The sequence below is a fragment of the Musca domestica genome, unplaced genomic scaffold (genome assembly GCF_030504385.1).
Source record: "Musca domestica strain aabys unplaced genomic scaffold, Musca_domestica.polishedcontigs.V.1.1 141, whole genome shotgun sequence".
Taxonomy (NCBI): domain Eukaryota; kingdom Metazoa; phylum Arthropoda; class Insecta; order Diptera; family Muscidae; genus Musca; species Musca domestica.
The window spans coordinates 368,382-393,370 of NW_026712194.1; the positions used below are offsets into that span (position 1 = coordinate 368,382).

At 36.7% G+C, this 24,989-nt stretch overlaps 2 protein-coding genes across 3 annotated transcripts in view; both read right to left on the reverse strand.

Moving 5' to 3' along the window:
- Positions 1 to 336: 336 nt before the first annotated feature.
- On the reverse strand, positions 337 to 1,359 carry LOC101888598 (putative gustatory receptor 58b). The gene has a single exon (XM_005185236.1). The coding sequence runs from the start codon at positions 1,357 to 1,359 to the stop codon at positions 337 to 339; it is 1,023 nt and encodes a 340-aa protein (XP_005185293.1).
- A 4,065-nt stretch (positions 1,360 to 5,424) lies between these two features.
- LOC101888774 (uncharacterized) overlaps positions 5,425 to 24,989 on the reverse strand; it is a 177,615-nt gene continuing 158,050 nt past the window's right edge. For both annotated transcript variants that reach the window (XM_011294932.3, XM_011294933.3), the window contains exons 7-9: positions 24,771 to 24,925; positions 22,463 to 22,742; positions 5,425 to 7,713 (exon numbers count right to left, since the gene is read on the reverse strand). In XM_011294932.3, the coding sequence (XP_011293234.2) occupies positions 6,138 to 7,713; positions 22,463 to 22,742; positions 24,771 to 24,925 (2,011 nt within the window). In that variant the 3' untranslated portion in view covers positions 5,425 to 6,137. The remainder of the gene's footprint in view (positions 7,714 to 22,462; positions 22,743 to 24,770; positions 24,926 to 24,989) is intronic.

Here is a 24,989-nt window from a genome sequence, read left to right on the forward strand (position 1 = left end):
CCCGCCCGACTTTTGACTTTTCTTTACTGGTTAATGATATGTAGAATCGTACATTGGTAAAAATTAATACCGAACCTAGTTGTAACAATTACAAAATTATATATTAATAAAAACAGTTTATTTTTTTCACATCTTTGATTTCAAATCAAACTGCAGCAAAACAATGAGATGGACCAAAGCGAAAAAAAAATATCTGAAGCAGGTGGCTTTGTTGAGGGGAAATAGTCCGTAAATGTTGAATTGTAACTTGTGACAGGCCAAATATTGGTGGAATTGTGTTATCTGCAATGAGAGAGAAGTTAATTGGCCTAATCCGGTGTCTATTAAAATTCCCTCTTAACTTGCCATTTTTAAGAATTGACTCTGCTGATGGAGGTGACCTCTCTCCCCTTTCTCATTGGCATAGATTCGTAATACTTCATTTGTTTGATTGCAGGACGAGAGAATACCATCGATGGCTTTCATTGTCAACGTTGTATCCCAATAGAATAATACAATGGTCATGGTGCCAATTAGGTCTTGGGTATTATCCGATTCTATGCTGCCATTGGTAAACTGTACCGCATGATAGAGTAGCGCTATGTTGGTGGTGAAAATTTTTATCATCCAGAAGAAGGTAATGTCCTGCCATATCCTCAAGAATCTCTGTGACAGATGATAACATTCGTAGTGCATATTATACAGGGTCCAATAGCTCCAAAATAGTTCCCCACGAGTACTCCTCTGTGATGTATGTTGGAGGACCTTGTTGATAAAGACAAAATGCAAATGCATTCGAAATAAAATTAAATCAAATGTCACATTGACTTGAAGCAAAAATTGACTCTGCAGAAGATTAACCAGAATCATAAGCATATATGTCCAGCTACGCTCCTTTTGCATTCGAATGAAGAGAATGAACATTATAATGGCATTGGCATGACAAACGCCAAATTTGTAAATTGTATTTGTCCTCACAGTGGCCAGTTCCTGCTCCATGTACGGCTCCATATCGTGGTACGCACAAAACTGCTGGTATTTCCTAACAAATTTCCAATAGTCCTCATAAAGTCGTATCATCCGTCCACGCTTAAACCAAATCTCCAGACTCATAACAATGTTGACGAGAATCCGTGCCGTCTTGCCAATGTGGTAGGTCCACCTCAAGATTAATTTCCTATTCATGTAGTAGTCTTCCTGTTCTTCTCTGCTGGCCATGAAGGGCGTGGCCATTGGTGTCAGCAGCATGAAGACACATTGTATTATAACACTGTAGGCTATGTAGATTTTTGGAGATTTTAAATTTCGAGTATCTTTGTTATATAGTCCAGGCATCAGACCCAACACCAAGGCATGATAGTAATTGATCCACCAAACCATTTTCTCAAGTCGTTCATTTATGCGAAGTGACATTTCCTGGTGGTTGTTATTTGAATGACCTTTTCTGGGCTACTGTTTCGCAATTGAACTATGAACTGTCTTCTTTTTTGAACGGCACATGGCACTGTGCAACAAAAAATTGCTGTAAAAGTGAAAATCTTAAAAAAAGTATTTTATCTAATTTCTATTTTCATTCATCAGTTTATTCGAAATGGTATCATAGACAACGAAACCCGTATAATTGTTTTCATTCGAACATAGAACCCTAGCAATTTGTTGGCTTTTTTGTGTTGCTCTGTGTAAATGTTATCGGATTCAGTTTGTATGTGTACTTCATAAATTATTCCATCGACTGGCCATAATACAAGGGACATACTAATACCCATGACAATTTCATGATTAAATTGTTCCAGGTATTTGTGTAAATAAATAGAATTTGTAAATTAATTTAATTATTGTACACTAACAAGACTGGGGACAGGAATTTGAAATATCTAAATGAGTAAACTGTTCAAATGAATGTTTGAAAAATCTACACATCCTTGAGTCTATAGAGAATGTAACGTTACATCAGTACACAAAGGACTCTATGAATATATTCCTTGAATAATGTTGCTAATATCATAAACATACCGAATAAAGAGATCTACCGCTATATGTGGGCTATATGATGACGTGGACCAATATAGACAATTCTCTTCCAGGGAGTAAAGTACTCAGAAGGAACTCCTTGTGTGGATTTTGCGACAATTCCATTGAAAATGTTGCTAAAATATACCGATATAGCACATCTTTGAACTTGACCAGCCTGCAGAAGAAACACTTTTCTGTGCAAAACATTTAATTTGTTCTGACCCTAGGGTGAGGTGAAACAAACTTCAGACTGCAACAAACTACGGACTGCAGACTGTCATTTCTAAACCAATCGTCCGACAGCTGTTAAAAGTGACAGCTCATTCTATTGTTTACAAGCGTACAAAAGCATTTTGGTGAGAATTTTCCAGAAAAAAAGGTATTCGTCATGGAATTCTAGCGTGATTGTGTGAGTTCTTTATATTTGGCTGGAAAACCATAAGTGGCTATCGTTAGAGCACTCCAGCATTTAAATGTGAATAAATCTTTTGTGTCTCGTATCATCGCTCGTTACCGTGATACTGGTAGCGTAGCCCGACGTCAAGGAAGTGGATGGAAGAAAACAGCAACATCAGCAGAAATGGTTCGAAAAGTAATGAAGCCACGTGATCGAAACCCGCGTCGCAGTGGCCGAAAAATGGCTCGTGAGCTGAACACATCGCAAAATTCCATTCGGCAAATATTGAAAAATGAAATTCCAAAAAGTGCAAGAACTTACACCGCAGCAGAAAGAAAATATACTCAAAAGAGCAAACGAGTTGCTTCGCTTGGCCGAAAGTGGTGAACTGCCGAATTTGGTATTCTCCGATGAGAAAATATGCCTTGTCCAGCAGTTTGTAAACAAACAAAATGATCGTGTTTACTTCCCAAAGAGGTCAGCTAAAAATGTGCACCTTCGGTTGGTCACCAGAACTAAAGCGCCGGGCATGGTGTGGGTGTGGGCCGCCATAACAGCCGATGGTCGCCCTTAGTATCAGAATAAATGCCGAATATTATCGCGAAAATATTGTGAAGGGTGTATTAAAGCCTTTAGCACGCAAACATTTTGGCCGCAGACCTTGGACATTCAAACAGGACTCAGCACCATCGCACTCAGCAGGCGTCACCGAAGAGTGGTTACAAAATGGGGTTCTTCACTTCACTTCTAACACACAATGGCCATCAAAATCTCCGGATACCAATCCGATGGACTATTGTGTCTGAAGTATTTTGGAAAGCAAGGTTGGCACAAAAAAATTCCAAAGTGTCGATCACCTCAAGCAAGCGCTTCGCTGGGATTGGACCAAAATACCGCAGAGCAACATTCGGGCAGCGTGTGACGGTTTCATTGGTCATTTGAAGGCCATATTTCATGCCAAAGGTGACCAATTCGAACAAATCTAAATTTATTTTAAAATTTGATACTAATTCCGATATTTTTGCTTTCATTCAATAGAATTTGAAAAAATGTAACAAGTAAAAAAACATTAAGTTCGGCCGGGCCAAACTTTTAATACCCTCCACCTTAGGGTAAAGGAAACATTAGAAGAAATGTGGCAAAAACCATTAAAATGCCGAATATCGGGAGGTACCGTTATATGGGGGCTCTACCAAATCGTGGACCTACACATGCAAGGTTCCGCCAACCGAGCTAGAACCCATTATGACCTACAAATACCAATTTTCAGACAAATACGTGAAAAAAGGTTCAAAAATCATCAAATTACCGAATATCGGGAGGTACCGTTATATGGGGGCTATACCAAAACGTGGACCTATAATTACAATGACTCGCCACACGAACTGGAACCCATTATGATCTACAACTACCAAATTTTCAGTGAAATTCGTGAAAAAATCAGTCAAAAATCATCAAAATACCGAATATTGGGAGCTACCGTTATATGGGGACTATACCAAAACGTGGACCTATACATACAATGTTTCGCCACACGAACTAGGACCCATTATGACTCACAAATACCAATTTTTACACAAATCAGTGAAAAAATGTTGCAAAAACCATCAAAATACCGAATATCGGGAGGAACCGTTATATGGGGGCTATACCAAATCATGGACCCATACATGCAATGTTTCGCCACCGGAGCTGGAACTCATTATGACCAACAAATACCAATTTTTAGACAAATCCGTTAAAAACTGTGGCAAAAATAATCAAAATATCGAATATCGGACCTATATATGCTATGTTTTGCCACACATACAGGGACCAGTTATGACCTACAAATACCAATTTTCAGACAAATCCGTTAAATAATGTGGCATAAATCATCAAAATACCGAATATCGGGAGGTACCGTTATATGGGGACTATACCAGAACGTGGACCGATATATCTCATTTTCAATACCAACCATCCTAGACACAATACCAATTGCTCTGCTAAATTTTGGCGCTCTACGTCAAATAATGTGGGCTGTATCGTGATTTCAACAGACAGACAGACAGACGGACAGACAGACAGACGGACATCGTTAAATCGACTTAGAATTTTATGCTGATTATGAATATATATACTTTATGGGGTATACGACGAATATTTAAGGATGTTACAAACGGAATGACAAAGTTAATATACCCTCCTTTCCAAGGTGGAGGGTATAAAAATTATGGCGTTTGACTTTGTTGCAGTTTTTTTTTCATCTCACCCTGTATATCTATATTACGAAACCTCCTGTTTTGGGGGTTATATCCACAATTTTCAATTCTAACTTAACATAGACTTCATAATTTACAATTCTTGGTAATAGCAAATGTCCCCTTAGCTGATCAAAATGTTTTTATACATTACCTCAAACTTAAACTCCATTTTTTACAAATCAAACACATTCTGCAATCTCTGATGTTCAGGTATATTTTTTTAATTTCTTTTTATTATTTTTTTTTATATATATCTTCAATAATTTGTTTGGGGGTTTTGGTTTTCCTTTCTTTGTTTTTTTCTTCTTCTTCTTTGTTTGTCTAAATGCGTACAATCTTACATTTACAAATAATTACTATGGTAATTATCTCAATAATCATAATAATTATCTTACATTGCTAGTTGCATTTGCGTTTAAAACTACGTGTACAATCATAATCATTGGCATCTTCTCTAAATTGAAGAGCTCGGCTGTGAGTTTTGGGGGGGTCATTCAATCCATGGTTACTCGTTTGTTTTGTATATTTGTTTATGTTTTGTTTTTTTACATCAACTTGTGAGGTTTTATTTTTGTTTTTGTTTTTTGCCTGACAATTTCCAATTTACACAACTGCTTGGGGAATGGTGGAGGGGGGGAGGCGGGGCCAAAAGTATTATTTATTGTTGCTGCTCTATAATTTCCCATATAAATTCATAAAATATTTATTCTCTTTCATCGATTTCGTTTTACTCTATATCTTCGCGTTTATGTGCAAAAAATATGGCATTCTTTAGAATTTCTTTCCATGTTTTCATTTTCGTCTTTTTTTCTTTTCATTAAAGTTTATTTGTTGCTTGTTATCTATTGTATTGATTTCATTTATTGGATTTTGTCTTCTGAGCGGGTACTGTGGTGTCTACTACTCCACACTCACATCACGTTCTGTTCTTGAAATTGTTTGCTGGGTGAAGTGAAAAATCTTTGAGTTTTTTAAAGACAGACATTGATTATTGTAAATTAATTAATAATTACTTTTAACTTTTTAAAAGTTAATATTTCGTGGTCTGGTATTGGCTGGCGCCTTCTCACTTCGCCTTAGACCTTGTTTCTTAAAAAGGGAAATCTTATTTTATTTTCTGGTGGCAAACAAAGGCAGTATCTTGTTTTGTTTAAAGAATAACAAAAATTACATTAAAAATTCAAAATTCCATTTTTGTAGGATAATGTCGGGTTGGATTTTTAGAGTTTTGCGTTTTATTTCCCCGATTTGTTTTAATAGTATAATTGCTATTGTTTCAATTCAATTCAAACTATTTACTAAATAACTTTATTAGTTGTGTATAAGAAGGTGTTGGTGTATGTGTGTGTATTTATTTTCTTTTCTTTGTGTTTGTATAGTTCTTTTTTTTGGGTTTTTTTTCAAGAAAAGTTCAACAAATTCGTGTAAATGACAAGTGTCTGCTTATTTTTCGTTTCTCTCTCTCTCAAGATAACTCTCTCTCATTCTCCCTCTCTTGCTTTTCAATAACTACTCGTCGCTTCCTTGTGCTTGGACCCTCGACACATCAAACGTAATATGAGAACTATTAAAACGATTATCGATACTAGAATGGCGGAAAAGAAGGCAATTTCTCCAACAGTCATGGCCCGGCGCTGGTACTTCTTCACACACAAAATAGCCGACTCGTCGTCTAGGAGTTTACTGCTCAAATGCTGTGGCTGGTCCTTGTGAATGTGCCACAAATCCAGTTGCTCCAAATTCCATTGCAAATGCTGGGTAAGGTCTTCCAGTTGGGAGGTGGTGTGGCTGACATTGGGACAATTTTGTATGCCATCGCAGACGAAACGTTGAGGCAGGCAAATATTCGGATTACCAGGGCACTTGAAGCTACACTCATTGTCCTGTAGCAGTGAAGCAGCCAGGCTGCCATCCGGGTTACGTGGCAAATGGAATAATTCGGTCCACACCAAACGGAAAATGTTCTTGCCTGGTTGGCCATCTCCGGTGTATTGTATGAGTACCGGCAATGGTTCTTGGTCCGAACCCAAAGCTCCCAAATCGGCAGTTGAGAGTATGGGTAAATCCCGAGCCAAGGATACGTTTTCGGGGCATATAATAAATCGTGGTTCCAATCGTCCAGCCAAGTAAACCTCAATCTTGGCGCTGTCGCAGGTGCGATCACCAAAACGTGCCTTTTCCAAATTGAGCCAAAGATCCCTTTGGGAGGCCACCTTTAGTTCCCAGATGCATTTCTCTCGCCTATAGTGATGTTCCGGCTGGGCAGCCATGGGGCCCGTCACCAGGGCCAATGCCTTTTTGTAGGGATATACCAATTCGCCATCCGGCGAGGGACCCAAAGTAATGGGCCCACACAACGGACCATGGGCAAATTCATACGAAGCCTCAAACAGGGGATTGGGATTCTTGAAGTACGAAGTTATGGCATGTTGGCCCTGTACAATCATTTCCAAGTTCATTTGATCCGCTGAGGAGATGACTCGCACCGGTCTTGGTATATTGTCACAGAAGCAGGCCAAATTGTTTTGGAATTTCTCACGCTCCTCCCAAATAACCAGCTTATCTACTCGCTCCTCATGGCAGCGCGTGCAGGCATTGTTGTTGTAGGGCAATTCCTTGAACATTACCGAACTGACTTCGATAACAGCCCGGGCATATAGCCGACGATCGGTTACAAATTTATATTGGCATCTGACATCCGAACCGCCAGTCCGCTTGAATATCAATGAATTCATTGGCGAACGAATCTTTCCTCCCGGATGTTTCCAGGCGTACATAACTTCATCGCACAGAGTATTAGGGACAGGATCTCCAAAGCGGGTGTTGTTGAAGAAGTCATAGTGGGCCCAGAAGTAAAGCGATGAGCCACTATAGGAGCCAGTTTTCGATTCAAACTGCACAAAAAGCGAGGGACTGGTGCTGACGAAGTCCACCTTTTCCATTGGCCTGGAGAAGGTATCACAAAATGTCTTAATGATTCGAGCTGGATCGGCACGATCGGAATCATAGATGGTCAAAGATTCTCCACAATCTTCATCGTATTTCAAAATGGGCGATTCAATGCGATTTATGCGGAAACTGTAAGGAAAGAAGAAGAAGGTGAAACAAGGAAAAATCAATTGAATTGCAGTGTAAGGCAAAGGGTAAATTTGTTGTAGCAGCAGCAACAACAACAACAAATCTGTTATCCATGAGTTTGCAAGTTGCATATGTGTTTTTACAATTTAATCTGATTTCCTAAACCTAAAAACCTCAAACATATTACAAAACAAATGCACACACAACCACACTCGCTCAAGTATTTTTCCGTATGAACTCACAGCGAACACACAGCCTTACATACACACACATACAAAGTATGGAGAGAATAACAATGATATGCCAAAGAAATCCTTGCATATCAACCTGGCAAACAGCCAACATAATTCAAACCTGCATTCGCTTTTCATATTCACAGTTATGGGCTCAGGTAGAGTTGGAACAAACACAGCCACAACTAAAAAAAAAGAGAGGAAAAACATAATCCTGTACTTCGCTTATTTAACACTCAACTTCCACAAAAAAAAAGAAATATGTTTGGAAAAGCAGTCAAAGTGACACGGCCAAAAATAACATAACTGAACGCCACATGCGGAAACACAGAGGCGTCTTAATAAAAAATATGTAGTAGAAGCAAGGAATTTTACACAAGCGGTTATTGAAAACGATCTTTGAAAAGTCGTTAATGGTCTTCAGGAATGTTTTTTGTCTACATGAATTATCAGTTAAACTGTATGGCTTTCAAATATTTAAAAATACAAAGGACCCTACATGTAAAATGAACCTGCTTTTCTGTTTTCCATGGATTCGCTCATGGCTATAGGTGATTCCTTTACATGGCCTTATCTATAGCAAAAATACTTTCTCTTTCTCGCATTTTGAGAATTCTGGAAACGGTCCTTATTTTATTCCCTTTATATTTCCCCTTTCGCTAAATTACCGACAAACTCCCCCTGCCTTCTACGTTTCTGCCTCTCTTCACATATTCATGTTTACCAGGAATATCTAAAAACAACACAACCAAAAAAAGAGCAAAACAGAAAAAAATTGGAAAATAGAATTTTCCAAAAATTGTATAACTCCTAAGCTTTCCTCACTTCGTCATGTTGTTGAGCTTATAGTAAATCTTCACCGTATACCTTTTGAAGACACTCACAGACGAACCTGTACAGGAAATATACACACAAATACCACCACCACATATGTATGTCTCGAACAAGATGAATGCCGAGCAACCATAAACATAAGGCTAAGGTGATCATTTCACTCAGCGGTTTTACAACCCGACCAAACTGAAAAAAATCCCGGCTCTTGAAACAAGTATTAGTGGATGCAGCAACCAACAACCAGGCCAATGCAAATAATGTTGGTTCTAGGAGTTGGGGGAGGAAGGCGACTCTAACGATGTTGCAGAGTTAAGAATAGGCCAAAGTTGTTTTAATGTACTAAGCCCCAGAATGGAATACTCGTAGCGGTTATAATGGCGGTAAAACTCGTTAGTTTGCCCAGTACAAATGTAATCGGTAAATGTGTCAGCTTAACTTGTTTGTACATACGAACACACACCCGTACATACATACATATATGCCTACACAACATCGTCAGGTACCTTTCTATACATTCTACAAATTCAGTTTGTATGTATGTATGTGTAATTGTTTTTATGTGTATTATTCCCATATTCATGTATGTGGATTATAAGGACATGCCGCAAGGCATTGCCGTGTCACAAGACTTTTTTTTACCACTTTTTGGTATTTGAATTTGTATTTGTAAGTGTGGGTGTGAGCTAGCGAACGAGAACGCTGACTATGCCAAGACACGTTGCATGCCATGTAGGCGACTGTTATGCACGTTCTTGCCGTAAATACAATATTTTCTTTCTATTTTTTCCAATTTTCATACAATTTTCTTTTCTTTCGTTTCGTTTCGTTTCGTTTCGGAGGGGAATAAACTGGAGCAGAAATAAAACCGAAATGAAATTGTGCTGTAACAGCATAATTTCGAATATGTTTCCCAGAACCCCCCCCCCCACTCCCTCCGTTCTTTGTGGTGGGGCACAACTTCTTCATCTTTAGATTCCACATTTTGTTTGTTGTCTATGGAAGTCCGCAACTCCGCAATCTATTCTATTTTGCCCTGAATTCAACATTTCAACAGCTTCCTTTTTTTTTCTTTCTTGGTTGGGATATTTGTAGGCGTTAGGCATGAAAATCATTTTATTAGCTTGATTTTGTTTTCACACGTATGTGCGTGTGTGTGTGCGGTGGAATACGTGCACGTACATTCATGTGAATGTATAGGTATTTGAGTTTGAGGTTTTCATATTGTTGTTTGAGTTTGAGTCTTGTTTAACGAGGGGTTGCAAGGGCAGTGTATGAAAAATAGCTGGTTCAAAAGAAGACTGCAGTTACAAACATCACATTTACATGTCGAGCCAAGTTAAGTTGCATATCTGGAATGTCCAGAAGCACCCAATAAACCTTGGGAATAAAAAGAAGCCTTTGCTTCGAAAAGTGTGTGGGGTTATTAAATCGCATTTTTTGATTTTATTACTAATTGTCAAACTACTTGTAAACGATTGCGTTGAAATAAAAATGAAAATTTGGCTAATTGACTTCGAATTAATTTCGAATTCATATTTTCCGATACTTGGCTTGAAAACTAATTGAAACCGTTATTATTAGAAATTTTCGCCTTTTTTATTAAGGCGAAGGTCCTTTGTTTGTGGACATTTGATAATTTCCTCTTTCGAGTTGAGCTTTTAATGACCCAAGATGATTATTGCTTTATTTTCTCAACCATTCTTCTTTCTTTACGCATCAATGTGACGTCATTAATTCCACTCACTCGTATTTATAAATACGATTCCGTTGGCAGTTACGAGGTATTGTGGTTTTTATGAGTAATTGTTTGGACGAATGGACGTTGTTGCAATTATGTCGGATAATGATCCCCGAAACTTCCATGTATAGATAAAGAGCTATAAATACGAGTGAGTAAAGGACAGCCAGTTCAGCATAGCATTAAATTGCGACTTGTGAGAAAAAGTAACTCCTAGTGTGGATTTTGAGACAACTCCCTTGTCAAATGTGGCAACAATCATCAAATACCGAATATCGGGAGGTACCGTTATATTAGGTATATAAGATATGGTGGACCTACATATATAAACAGATCTCTTCCAGGCTATAAAGTACTCAGAAGGAACTCTTTGTGTGGATTTTGAGAAAATTCCATTGAAAAATGTGCTTCAAATCATGAAAATACCGAATATCGGGAGGTACCGTTGTATGGGGGATATACACGATATACACCTATGTAGACAATTCTCTTTCTGGGGGAAAACTACTCAAAAGGAACTCCTGGTGTGGATTTTAAGACAAGTCCATTGTAAAATGTGGCTATAATCATCAAAGTACTGAATATGGGGAAGTGCCGTAGATGTACCGATATGGTGGACCTATATAGACAATTCTTTTCCAGAGGGCAAACTACTCGAAAGGAACTCCTGGTGTGGATTTTGAGGCAATCCCACTGAAAAATTTGGCTAGAATCATACAGATTATCGGGAGGTACCGTTATATGGGAGATATACAATATCGTGGACCCATATCGACAACTCTCTACCAGGGGGTAAATTAGTCGCAAAGAACTCCTTGTGTGGAATCTCAGACAATTCCATCAAAATACCAAATATCGGGTGGTACCGTAATATGGGGGATATGCGATATCGTAAACCGATATGGCCTTTCTTCTAACATGACCTGCCTGCACACAAAAAACTGATTTGTGAAAATTTTAGCTTCCCATCTTAATTTATTTTGACTCAAGAGTGATTACAATAGACGGACGGACGCATGAGTCTAAACCGTCCTAGAATTTTACGCTGATCAAGAATATATATATTTTGATAGGTCTACAATTATTTTGATGATTCCAAACGGAATAACGAACTTTATATACCTTCCATGTTGGAGGGTATAAAAATATAAATACTCACATGAGGTATGACAGGAGTACCCACACTTATTATTCCACCTCCCACTTATAAGACACAACTTCCCATTGAATGCATTTCCCAGCGACCCAGTGAGTGACTTTGTCTGGGACTTCATATATTTTAAGGTGAATGAATACGAATATTCTGTTTATGTCCTTGTGTGTGTAGGTTATTACAGAGACACATACATACAGGCACATCCACATAGATACAGAGCGAAAATGTCTTTTGCGCATAGAGACCTTATAATAAAATATTTTGTCATATTTTATTAGTCAAGCCCAAATGTAATTGTATCCAATTTTGTGATTATGTAGTCTTATATGTTTTTTTTTTTTACTTTTTTCTTTGGTCTTGCTTCCTTCTTTTTTTCTTCTTCTTCTCATTTTACGGCAGTTATTCAACAATTTTGTTATTACTGCACACAAAAATTTACAAATAAAAATTGAGGCTTTTCAATGTGACACACGGGGGCCACGAGCCTGGCTGAATGTGTGTGGTATGAGCTGCATATATACATGTGTGTGTGTATTTGTTTCCAACAAATACGTGAATTGTTTAAAGAGGTCTGGAAAGTTTTCTATTGAGAGGATATGTGGCAGTTAAATAGCAAATACTGCAACACTGTTATGGTCCTGTGCTCTCTGTCTGTCTATCTGTTTGTCTCACCAAGTAAACGAGTCGAGTAGAGTCGAATTGAGCCGACCTGAACATTTCACAGTCGATATTACTTTTTGAGGCTTTTTTATGATATGCAGAGTTTCGTTTATGTCTCTTCATCTCTTTGTGCCGTTTGTGAGCCATTCATCCCATTTTTATTATTATTACGATTATGACTTTTTTTCCAGTCCTCTTAGCTTGCTTTTTTTTGCTGTTGTTGTTATTGTTCGAATTTTGCACAAAAAAGCGAAAAATGTAATTGAAAAAGTTTTTCTATTAATTTTATTAAATTCCATTTTATCAAAGAGGGGATTTATGCTAGAACATCGTGTGATATGTGTGTCACACGCTTACATGTCGGCTTGTTTGGTTGTGTGCGTGTGTGTGTGTGTGTGTGTGTGTTCATGTGTATGACAACCAGCCAGCCAGCAAATGCCACTGGTATGAAAATGTAATAGAAAACGAGACATTATTATGTGTGTGTCTCCCGTTTTTTTGAATTTTTTGCCGCTGTTTGTTAGAAAACAAGTTTTCTCGAGTTATATAATGGAATGAAAATGACTTTTTCATAGAGGAAAATCAATTCAAAACTTGATTTATTTCCATAGTTTCTTCTTTCTAATCTACTTCCGTTTAGTGATTTATTTCCATTTGAATTGACATCAATAAAGCTTTTGTCGCGTTTTTTTAAATGTGTTGTCTCTTAAAGGCCGACATTCGTCGTCGTTTAGCATTTTGTAAGAATTATGTGGACATTTGTAGAGGCATTTTAAATGTGGGAGGGTCAAGACGCTCTCTGATATTACGGAAGAGAAAACTTTAACTTTCAATCCATGTTGAGACTTTTTGTTTATTCTTAAAGGATAAAGTGAGAGACTGTTTTCCGTGTGAAGCAACAAAAAAGTGGACATTTTGCCATAACTGCTAGAGGAGGTCAATTAATGTTTTTATGTGGAACTAAAAAGGACTTTTCAATATGAACATATTTAAGGAACCAAAAAGGGATATAAATCTGAATTTTTAACAAGATTTTTAATTGGGCCTTAAGAAGCCAAATTCCCGTTAAATCTTTAAATTTTAATTGGAAAATAATAGGACTAGGAATGTGGAAGTTATAAACTTTTTTTGTAGGCCTGAAGGGGATGATTAACTATAGAGGTAGTTAGAGAAAAAGGGATCTGAAGAGGACAGACAAAGAGGAAAATGAAGGCTAATGACAAAGAAAAATAATTTTAAATGTTTTTTATTAAAAACAAGAGGGTGAGATGAAAAAACTGCAACCAATTTAAGACTGCTGTCATTTCTAAGCCACTCGTCCGACAGCTGTTAAAATTATTCCAGTCATTATATTGTTTACAAGCGTACAAAAGCATTTTGGTGAGAATTTTCCAGAAAAAAAGTTATTCGTAATGGAATTCAAGCGTGATAGTGTGATTTCTTTATATTTGGCTGGAAAACCACAACTGGCTATCGTTAGAGCACTCAGCAGAAATGGTTCGAAAAGTAAAGAAGCGACTTGATCGAAACCCGCGTGGCTGTGAACAAATTTTCCGGATACCAATCCGTTGAACTATTGTGTCTGGAGTATTTTGAAAAGCAAGGTTTGAACTTAAAAATACCAACGTATCGATAACCTCAAGCAAGCTCTTCGCCGGAAATGGGTCAAAATACCGCAGAGCAACATTCGGGCAGCGTGTGACTGTTTCATTGGACCTTTCAGACCATAATTGGTGCCAAAGGTGACCCAGTTCGAACAAATCTAAACTTATTATTATATTTAACTTATTTAAATTCGATGCTACTATCGACATTTTTTGCTTTCATTCGATAAAATGTAAAATTTATGGCGTTTGACATTGTTGTTGTTTTTTATCTCACCTTACTACAAAAATATTTCAGTAGGATCCTAGAATGGCAATAAACGTCAAATTTCAATAGGGGTTTCTGCACCCGAACAGAAAATATTTCTCATACATTTGGATGAATTAAAATGAAACAGTAAGCCTTGACTTTTTCCTTCTCCATGGAGACCAATCTTTTTGTTATATTTATAGATTAATACAAAAAAAGACAAAAAAAAACTTTTTTAAATACCATCCTCCATGCGTGTGTCTGCATGTATATCCCACACTTGTAATTCCTAAATGTCATAATTAATCTGCATAATTATTATTCCTTAATGAAGTGATTTCATGCACGAATACAAAGAATCATAAAATCTAATAAAACTGATGGTTTAATGCACAAAATTTCATTTCATATAATTATTCAATTATTTAATGTAATAAATGCAAATGATAAAGAAAAAAAATGTTCGCACAGATTTTTTTTTTGCCCATTATTATTCAAATTGTTTTATAGCATTCAGAAAACGATAGAGTGTTTTTTTATACCATATTTAATTATATATTATAGAAAAGAGATTAAAGAAAGAACTTTTAAATCAAAATTCATTCTTGGAGTTGAAACAACAATTGAAGCAAATAACAAACAAAATACACGCTGCAAATTTTTCAAAAAAAAAAAAAAAAATATTGAAAAATTAGATATTTTTTCATTTTCAAATAAGTAATCAATAACTCTCGATTTGGTCCAAACTTAAGACTTTGCAAATCCTAATATTTGCATCAGGTGCGAAAATGGACAATATCTGCTCACTCCAATAAGAACCTCCTCCACAAAGGGTCAAAATTTTGAAAAATTGTAACTCTCATAAAAAGTGATGTAAGTGTCCGATTGTCTTCAAATTTTACACATCCCAATATTTTTATTAACCTAAGGTCTGGTGTTAAGATGTACATCCCCCACAAAAGGTCGAAATTTTCAAAAAATATTTTTTTGCACAGAAAGAGAAACGATATTCCGATTTTGCTCCAACTTAGTAAATTTTAATATTTGCATCAGTGCTAGGTCAGATGCCAATATCGGTCCACTCCATCAAGTACCTTCCCCACAAAGGGATGTAAGTGTCCGATTGCCTTCAAATTTGGTACCTTCCCATAAAATTTCAACATCCGATTCCATTCATCTCAATATTTTCATCAACACAAAATCTGTTATAAGGATGGTAGAAAACAGACTATTTCTTCTAGCACCTCCTCCACAGAGGGTCAAAGTTTTAAATAACCAAAGCGAATATAAAATCCAAAATAAGCATCCGGTTCTCTTCATAATATAAAATTTGCTATGAAGATGGGATATATCGGTCTACTCCTTCTGGTACCTCCCCAACAAAGGATCAAAATTTTAAATACCCATGAAGCTCATAAAACGCAAAATTAACATCCGATTCCCTTTAGACTTGGCACATCTCAATATTTTTATCTGTTATAAAGGTAGTAGGGACCAGACCATTTATTCTGATACCTCCCCAACATAGGATTCAATATTTTGAGAAAACAAAACGCTTAAAGAAATCGAAATAAGGATCCACCTCTCTTCAAATGTCACACATACAAACAAGATTTGTTGTGAAGATGATATATATCTGCGAACTCCTTCTGGTACCTCACACACAAAGGGTCAAAATTTTCAATACATATATCTGTCATTAGTTGCGAAGCAAGGCAGCGATTCCTTACAACTTGCTATATCTAAATATGTCTCTCAACCAGAAATCTGAATATGGTCGCACATTTCACTTATTTCATTTTAAATGAAGGTAATAGTCGATATAGTCCAATATTTATATGATATTTATTTAGGTCAGATACGAAATTGATACTATTGGCCTATTCTCTTGGATCCTACTCCATATAGGGTCAAACATTTGAATAATCATATATATAAATAATCTAACATTGGCTGGGGGAATATATCTGTCGGCAATACCGACTGATTCTTTTTAACTTGTTTACTAAAACTAGTAGAAGAAAGAAATAGGAAATTCGCTTTGAGAGAGACACATTGCCGAGAAAGTACGGCAAAACTAGTATACTGAAATCAGAACTAGATCCAAAACCGATTAGATTCGGTCAATTTTTTTCTAGTAAAAAGTTGTTGAAGATTATTTTATTATCGAATTTGCTTACAAGTCTTAATAGGTTTTCGGAAACAGGAACGGTTTTCTAGCCAAAAGCTTGAAAATGGTAAATATTACGAGTTGAGTATTGAAAGATCTATTCTATGTACTCGAAAATAATTACAAGCAATTTTACTTAAATTTAAAAAAATATTCCTTCGAATTTTATAATTCACATTTCAACCTCCACTGCTGACTTCATTTCCACGTAGCCTCTGTTCTTTTAATCCCAATTATTCTTAAAACAAGATCAATCAGTAAAATACTCTTTATGCAGTGCTTCTTGTTAAGCCATAGGCCCAGCAGCGCCATGGCCTCTCCTTAATATGCATCGTGCCACCTTCTTACGCATTGTTTCTCGTTAACCTTTATCGAAAAGTTAAAATGTAAATGAATTCCAAAATGAATATAAATGTGAGCATGTGTGTGTGTGCGTATGCGTGTGTGCTTGGACATACAAAGTCATAGTGCAAAGGACACGAGTCACAAGCTGCCTGCAATCCATACAACACACTTACACACACACATACACCGTGATAACAACTTACTACCCATGTCTTCGTTACGAAATTGACGGTACTTAACAAGAGTGAGGATCACAAAAGGTACTGCCGTAAAACAAAAAAAAAAAGAAGAATTTAAATACCCAGAAGTATATAATAAGAAGGAGAAATTGTAACGAATAAATTATTTTGAGTTATATTTCGGAATGCTGCGCGATAATTAAATTGTTGATGAAAAACGTATGCACATACAAACACACACACATGCGAATGTTAATAACAAAAGAAGTCAAAAGCATTGCAAATTAAATGGCGAACACTGCATGTAAGATGGTAAAATGAGGATTTTTAATAATTTTTTCACAATCAAGGAATTACAAAAGGGGGAGATCTCTGTGATGCAAACATGATAAACAAAAGCAAGAGGCCACAATTTTTTCTCTAAATGTTTTAGGTTTTCAAAAAAATCAATAAATAGCTTCTACACATTTTAATGCAAAGCTATAGCTAAAATTTCCCAATTTCCATCATTCCTTTCGTAACACTCCCCTTTGTATCGCGAAAAAAAAACCCTTTGAATAATTTTTAAACGGTTGCAAAATGTTGACAGTGTCTAGACACCAATTTTAACGAAGAAATTACTGACTTCAGCAGAGGGTGTGTGCAGTTAGTCCATACATATATATTTACGTGAGTGAGTGTACAACACATTCTTATCCATATGCTGTTCATACATCCGTATTCGCATTCGCACCCGCAAACATAAACGTAAATGCTGCCACCATATGTTACTTGGCGTGTGAGTGTGTGTGTGTGTGCGGTGCTGCTGTAAAACAAAGAATTTTAAAACTTTGCCAGCGAAAAAACCGAAAAAAATTGCAATACACACGTACAGAATAATAATGAAAAGCAGAATTTTGCGAATTAACAAAAGGTGATTTTACAATGGGGTGTAATGAAAACAAAATGGATGTAGTAGTAAAATACTGATATTTTCGATGGAAGCATTTATACAGGCTGAGACCACTCATCTATATAACCTGTCATCAATTTGACTACAAAGACTACTTTTGTCTACAAAGATCGGGAGTCAACAAAGACTCTTTCACCTTATCACAAACACATCCGTTTGCTAGACTTATATGACTTCCTTTACCTAGTCCAAAATTTTTCTATTTTCCATCAACTAATTTTCAGAGTTTCCCAAAATACCCCTCAGCCAAATATATAAAGATTCCCCTCTTCCGAACTCTCTGGTCCGCGAAGATTATTTAAGCTTGTCAATGAAGATTAAATTCAGCTCGAATACAAAGAATTTCTTCACGTAGCCAATAGAGACTTCCTTAGTTCCTGTATGAAGATTATTTTCAGCTGGTCTACTCTTTCGTTAGTCTTCAAATAATTCTTTATGACAGTCTCCCATTAGGCCGTGTCCTTTTTAGTCTAGATGAAGTGGTCTTCCTCCAGCTTGCATATGAATATTCTCTTCAGCGCATCATGGAAAAATCCTTCATCTCGACTACAAATATTTTCACCAGTCCCTCATAAAAAATCCTTGGCTGGTCCATTAAGACTCCTACAAGACATCTACAAAGACCCCCTTAGCTCATCTCAAAGTGATTTTATAAAAGGTATAACCAATGCTTTTGGAAAACGCTCTAGAACTTGTAAATCATACCTCATTTACAAAGAATAATTTCCTCTAGTCCATAGGGACTCCCTTCAGTCAATCCTCGCTTAAGCTCGTACATGAGCTCATTAAAAATTGTTCCTCAATTAATCTATAACGACTACCTTCAGCTAGTTTATAAACACTATTAATTAATCTTTAATAACTTCCTGAAAATAAACTCCCTCCATCTTGTTTACAAAGAAAATCCACTTGTCTCCACGGACATTTTGTGCTGGTCTCGGAAAACAATAATAGTTTTTTTAGTACTTCCTTCAGCTAACCTGCAAAGACTTTGTTCAGCGACGAGCTAAAGGAATCGTCTTTAAAAAAGTCCCTTTAAAATGTCATAAGGACACCCCTCAGATCCTTTATGAAGACTCCTCCTCGCTTGTCCGTCAATAATTTTTCCAGTTCGTCTACACAGGATCTTTTTCGCCAGTCTATAAATACTCCCTTTAGCTATTCGATTGTCACGACTATCTCAAGACCGTCGTCTATAAAGTCTCTGTTAATTTTAGCTATGAAGACTCTCTCCACCTCAATGAATTACAACGACTTCCTCCAATTAAACCATAGTGACTTTGCCTTCAAAGAAATACAAAATCCTCTCATCTCTTTTGACTCAATTCAGTTTCTCATTAAGACTTCCTCATGCTGGGTAATAGGGAGTCCTTTAAGCTTGTGTAGAAATATTTTTTTTCAGCTCGTCTGTATAGTACCTATTAAGTCGTAATAAAGACTCCCTTCAGTGAGAAAAGACTCCATTTTCGCTCAGAAAAAAATATTTTTTAGCTGGTCTAAGAAAATTTCAAAAGCTTAGCCTAAATAGCTGCTTTAGTTAGTAATCAAAGACTTTATTAAGTTTCTTTTAGGTGGTCTTCATAAGCTCTCGTTAGCTCGTCATAAAGACTTCCTTCAGCTGGACTATATAGACTCCTTTTAGGTCGACTTCAAAGACTTCAGTCCGCTATTTTACGAAAATAAAAACTGCCTTCATTTCCTCTATGAATACTCCCTTAAGCTCATCTCTAATTTTTCCATCAGCTAGGCTATAATCAACCCTTTTCTATCACCAAGAATGCCAAATAAACTTTTGTTTACCTTGTCAAAACTATTTTCTTTGCTTTGAACTAATTTGGTGTTATCTGCAATTTTCCAGGCCTCTAGTCAACCTATAGTTCAACTTTCTCAAAAAAACAAAAAAGAGAAAAGCATTTCACATTCATTCAAGGAATCTGCATTCGCAGTAAAATGCAGCTTTGTTTTCCAGCAAAAGAAAAATTCCCATTTTTTTCTGACACGAAACCATTCAACAAAACTACAAACAATAATCTGTAAGGGCAATTGTGACGACGACGACGATGGCGATGATGACGACAATAGTGCTTATGACAATAACGACAGCAGCAACAACAACAACAACAGCAACATTTACAATGTCACAAGTCATATGTCTTTATCAAGGGAAACAAAAATAAAATAGATGTGAAGTTTTAAAGGTGGATGCTGCTTTTAAAAACAGCAGCTATCCTTCATGCCCATCATCATGGGGAGCATCAGCGGCATTGTCCTCGTCGTCCTCGTCGTCCTCGTCATCATCTTCATCATCCGAATTATTTGTAGTGAAATTTTTATGTCTGTTCAACATCAGAGTTTTTACTTTCACAGCGTTTATACTTTGCTGACATTTCTACTACTCCTTTTTTCGTTGTTGTTGTTGTGTTCTTTGTTCATTTTCCCAAACATTTTTCATTGCATGTTTATGAGTTGTGTTCGTGTGTGTGTGAGTGTTTTGTATTTCCAAGAATGAGAGCGGGTATTGTATGGCGTGACACAGCACATTTACAGTTGAATATAACAACAGCAATGACTCTCTTGACACAGACCAATACACAAACTCACACATATGCCTGCATTAACATCAGCGATCCCACACACACACACACAAATACACACTCACTCCATTGGCATACAAACATTCATATAAAGTTTTACAATACCAGACGACGCGGCATTTTAACCCAAGTGACAGGTTAAATTAAAACGTCACATAAATCTTTACTAGAATTTTCATTAAAATACTTAAGTGGCAAAAAAAGAAGAAGGAGGAGGAGGCAAAGGCAAAGGCAGAGAATACTTCCCGAACGTGCTGTGGCGTTGTTGTCGTTGTGTTCTCATCAACTTCTCGGAACAATACAAAGTTGTTCACTTTTCTTCAACCACTTCCGTTGGCAGTGAAGAGAGTGAGCCAACACACGAGACTCACACAAACCCACACACACACACCGAAGTACTCCCGCACTTACACTTGCAAAAATATTGCCATGAAAACAGACGAAATTGAAAATATTTTTTGTTACTGTTGCTGCTGTTGTTGTTGTTGTTGTTGGAGCAGAAACAGCCACAAAAATATGTTACACTTGGAATAAGATGTGGCAGAATTGTTGCCGTTAAAGTTAATGGCCAAAGTGTAAGTGTGGGAGCGCAGTGAGAACACCATCGCCACCGCAAACAACAACGATGACAACAACTACTTGTCTGAAATTGAAACTAAAAACCGGCGAAAACCTCAACACGAAACTATCTTTGACACAAGTTGCAAGTTGCTTCAAGCCGTAGAATGGAAGAAAAGTGCAAAAGAGGAAGTCAGATATAGGGAGAGGGGGAGGGGGAGACCAGTACCAGCGAACATTTTCCTTAGACATGATTAAATTTTCTAGGAATTTTCATTTAGAACTTTCGTTAGGATTACTCGATGCTATTTAGTGTGTTTGTGGTAAATAATTTATTAGCTGTATATGTGTGTTTGTATAGAGACGTGTGTATGTGTGTGTGTGTGTGTGTTCGAGAAAACTTTATTCAAGACATAATAGATCCAAAACAATGATAATGCTGCTACAACAAGAAGTTTGTGTGGCGAAAAGTGTTCTAAACTCGCAAAGAATAGTTAATTGTTGTGGTTATTTTCAAGGTTTTACAGTTTGCCGGAGGGGAAGGGAGAGGTGGAGGGGGATAATAATGGGAAATTATATACTAAGACTTTTTAATAAATTTGTTATTTATACAAAAGGGATAATATTTGAGAATTTTTGCGGATATTTTGTGGTCATGAAAGCAGATAATATAAAGAAATGCAATCCTTCTACGACAATTCGTGGGCTAACTAAAAGTCGTAAAGGATATTAGAAGACTACACCAGTTCCATTTTCTGGGCTCGCAATCCACAGACCCTGAGAAGTCTCTTGAAAAAGTTTGATGAATTCACAAATCTAGAACTCATAGACATCAATTGATTAAGGGAATCCTTCTTGATGTTGAGCCCAACTGACTTAATTTCATCTCTAAATTTGAAATGTCCACTACCCTTATTGAATATTTTCCTTTCTATTGGACATCTTTATTAAAAAATATTTATTTTGTTTTTGGGCATATTTTCTGAATATCTAATGGTATTCCTTATACATACCAATTATTTTTCTAGAAAAACATTTTCGGAATTTTTCATCTAAAACTGAAAAAAAAAAAATACTCCGATATGCAGGGCTAATTAGAAAAGCACAAAAAGAAAAAATAAAATTCATATCCTATAGAGATCGAAAATACACATACACACACTTGCATGGAAACATCTATACACACATAAAGCCATATGAAAATGGAAATATTTTCCAAGAGGAAAACAATTTCATTTTCAGTTGCATTGTTTAGTTTTGGTTTAAAGAATTTACACAAACATTTGTCATATTGATTTATTAAGGACCGAACTGGTAAACAATCTCCTAGCTGGCTGGCTAGCTAACAGCATAGCTACTGGCCTTTGTGTAGTTTGTGAATTTCTTTGCAATAGATTTTTGTTGTTTTTTTTTCTAATTTAGCATTTTTTTTTTGTTGTTCTCTCGTTTTGCTGCAATGTAAAATGTGAAATTTACCTTGGAAAATATAGACGCACTATTTCACCAGCTCGTCCTTTGATGTGATAACTGCATGAGGTGTTTGGCGGATACCAGTGGGCTATGCTCAGGAATATACCCTCACTGGCACTGCTATCTTTGAGCGAGTCAGAACTTAGCAGCCAATCGCATATGCCGTGTTTGATGCCAGCCGTTTCGACATGACCTGGCCAATTGCCAACATTGAAGTGGAAGCCAGTGTTGAGCAGAGGTCCAGCAGGTGATGTAACGAACTCAACGTACATGTATTGTGAAGTGCCTGTAATGGAAATAACAACACAGTATGAACAACAACAACAAAAACAACATCAACAACAATATCACTGTAAATAAACAAATTCATACATATCGAATGAAAGATGGTAGTAGAGAGGGGTTGTTGGGGGGAGAGCAATGGAGGACATGGAGTTGACACACATTCAAAATAGACACATCGGTGTTGTCATTTGGTATCATACACGGGGAAAAATTAAAGTTTGGATGTAAGTTAAGAAAATTTAGTTTAAAATATCTAAGCGTTTTACATAATTAATTAAGAGTTTTCATCGTTCGTAGGGTATAGATGCTGCCCTTTGCAGAATTAATAAATGTCAAGAGGCCCATTTCATGGCTCATTTTTCGTTATATTTCATGTATTTATAAAAATATTAATATTAGTAAATTGAATATTAAATATTAATTTATTTTTAATAATGTTGAAGATATTACCGTGAACTTTTTGAGAAACCGTGAACTATTGTGAAATTTTAGCAGAGTATTAAGACTAAATTCTTCCATTCTTCCAAATATTGAGTCCGAGTATGCATTTTTTCCATACTACTCATGATGACTTGAGCCAAGACCCATAAGATCCCCCCCTCCCCAAATTTCTCTCACTGTATACCATGGCTATGACATTTTGTCACATTTGGTAGGCATCAATGCCCAATGCGGCCAAAGGAATGCCAATTCAGATGTAGGTGTGATATGCTGTTGGTCCGAATAAACATTTAATAAATATTAATTGCATTAGCATTTCAATATCCCTCATCTGCCATATTTGGGTTTTGATTATGGACTCCGTTTGTGCCAATCCAATCGGCAACTGGTAACTGGCCCCCACATGTAACCGGGCAGCAAGATAGGAGCCATATCCAAAGTGACAAAGCAAATAGCAACTGATACAGACATCTACAAATGTTTATTGGTACTCATTGCCATTTACATAGCTCAGAACTCGTACGTATCGATCCGATTCCATGGAGGGCAAAGGTGGAATTGAGTTCATTTGTCCGTGTGTGTGTGCATGGGTGTGTTCAGTAGTATGGAAGGATGCATTTACAAATTAACAGGACATGTCAAGGGGTCAACAAGCCAACACATACACTAATAAAATTCTACATAAGCTATTGAAGTTGAAAGCATTTTTTTGGAATAGTTAGTCATCCCCTACCTCCACCCCCAACCCCTCTGGGTGCAATCACACGTTTGCATAAATTACTTCTTTAACTTTGTTATTTGCATTGCGACTAGACCCTTTTTTTGCTTCCTTTAAGGGATAAATGCAGTTACATTGCCAAACATTAAACGGAGTGATCCACCTCGCTTTGGGGGGGGGGGGGGGAATATGTGTTCGCTCTTCTAAGTATTTTAATTTCATTCACAATTCAATTTTGAGCAGCACTTCTCCGAACTGTTGCAATTGAAAAAATATTCAATAAAATGCCAAGTACATGAAAACACACACACACACACAGAGATATTCATACACACGCACACACGTGAACACTTCGAAGCCCATTTAAATGTTTTTCCAAAGAATTGGGGTCAAGGGTTATTATTATCAGCATACCGTTAGAACTTTAAAGTTCAAGTGGAAAACTAATATTAGTTATTGCAAATAACATTTGGAAATTATTATTAACGAGAGGCATGGCTACTACCACTTCTCATATGAAATAGTGAATGACCTGCATTGAGAAAAGAGAGAGGAATTTTGGCCAATTCTCTATTGGAAGGGGGAAAGCTGTTAGGGAGAAAAAATAAATTCTTTTGTAGAGGATGTCAAAGGATCGGATTGGAGTGGGAGTATTCCTGCAAGTATAAAAAGAAAAAGGAGCATACTCTATACCAATAAGAGCGAATCTTAAAACTCTCTAGATCTCTCTGAGATTTTTCTTTTAATTTTCCATGAACAGCTTAACAATGTTTGACTCCCTTAAAAATTAATCGTGACAGGCAGTATGCAAACTTGAAAATTACCACATATTTGAATCTCTCTTGCCACCGCTTCCTTGTCCGTACTTACCTATAATACTAAAGGGGAATTTTCCTAGGCCACAGAATTTACCAATCAGCGGTGAATGTTCATCGCGTCCATCGTAGACAGCCAACCAGTCGTAGGGACAATGCTCGTTGCCGGAACCAATGTGGCGAATGGGACAGGTCATGACATTTTCGCATCTGCAAAGACAGAATATAAAAATAAAAATCAAAACAAATGACACCGTCGACGGGTCTAGCCCAA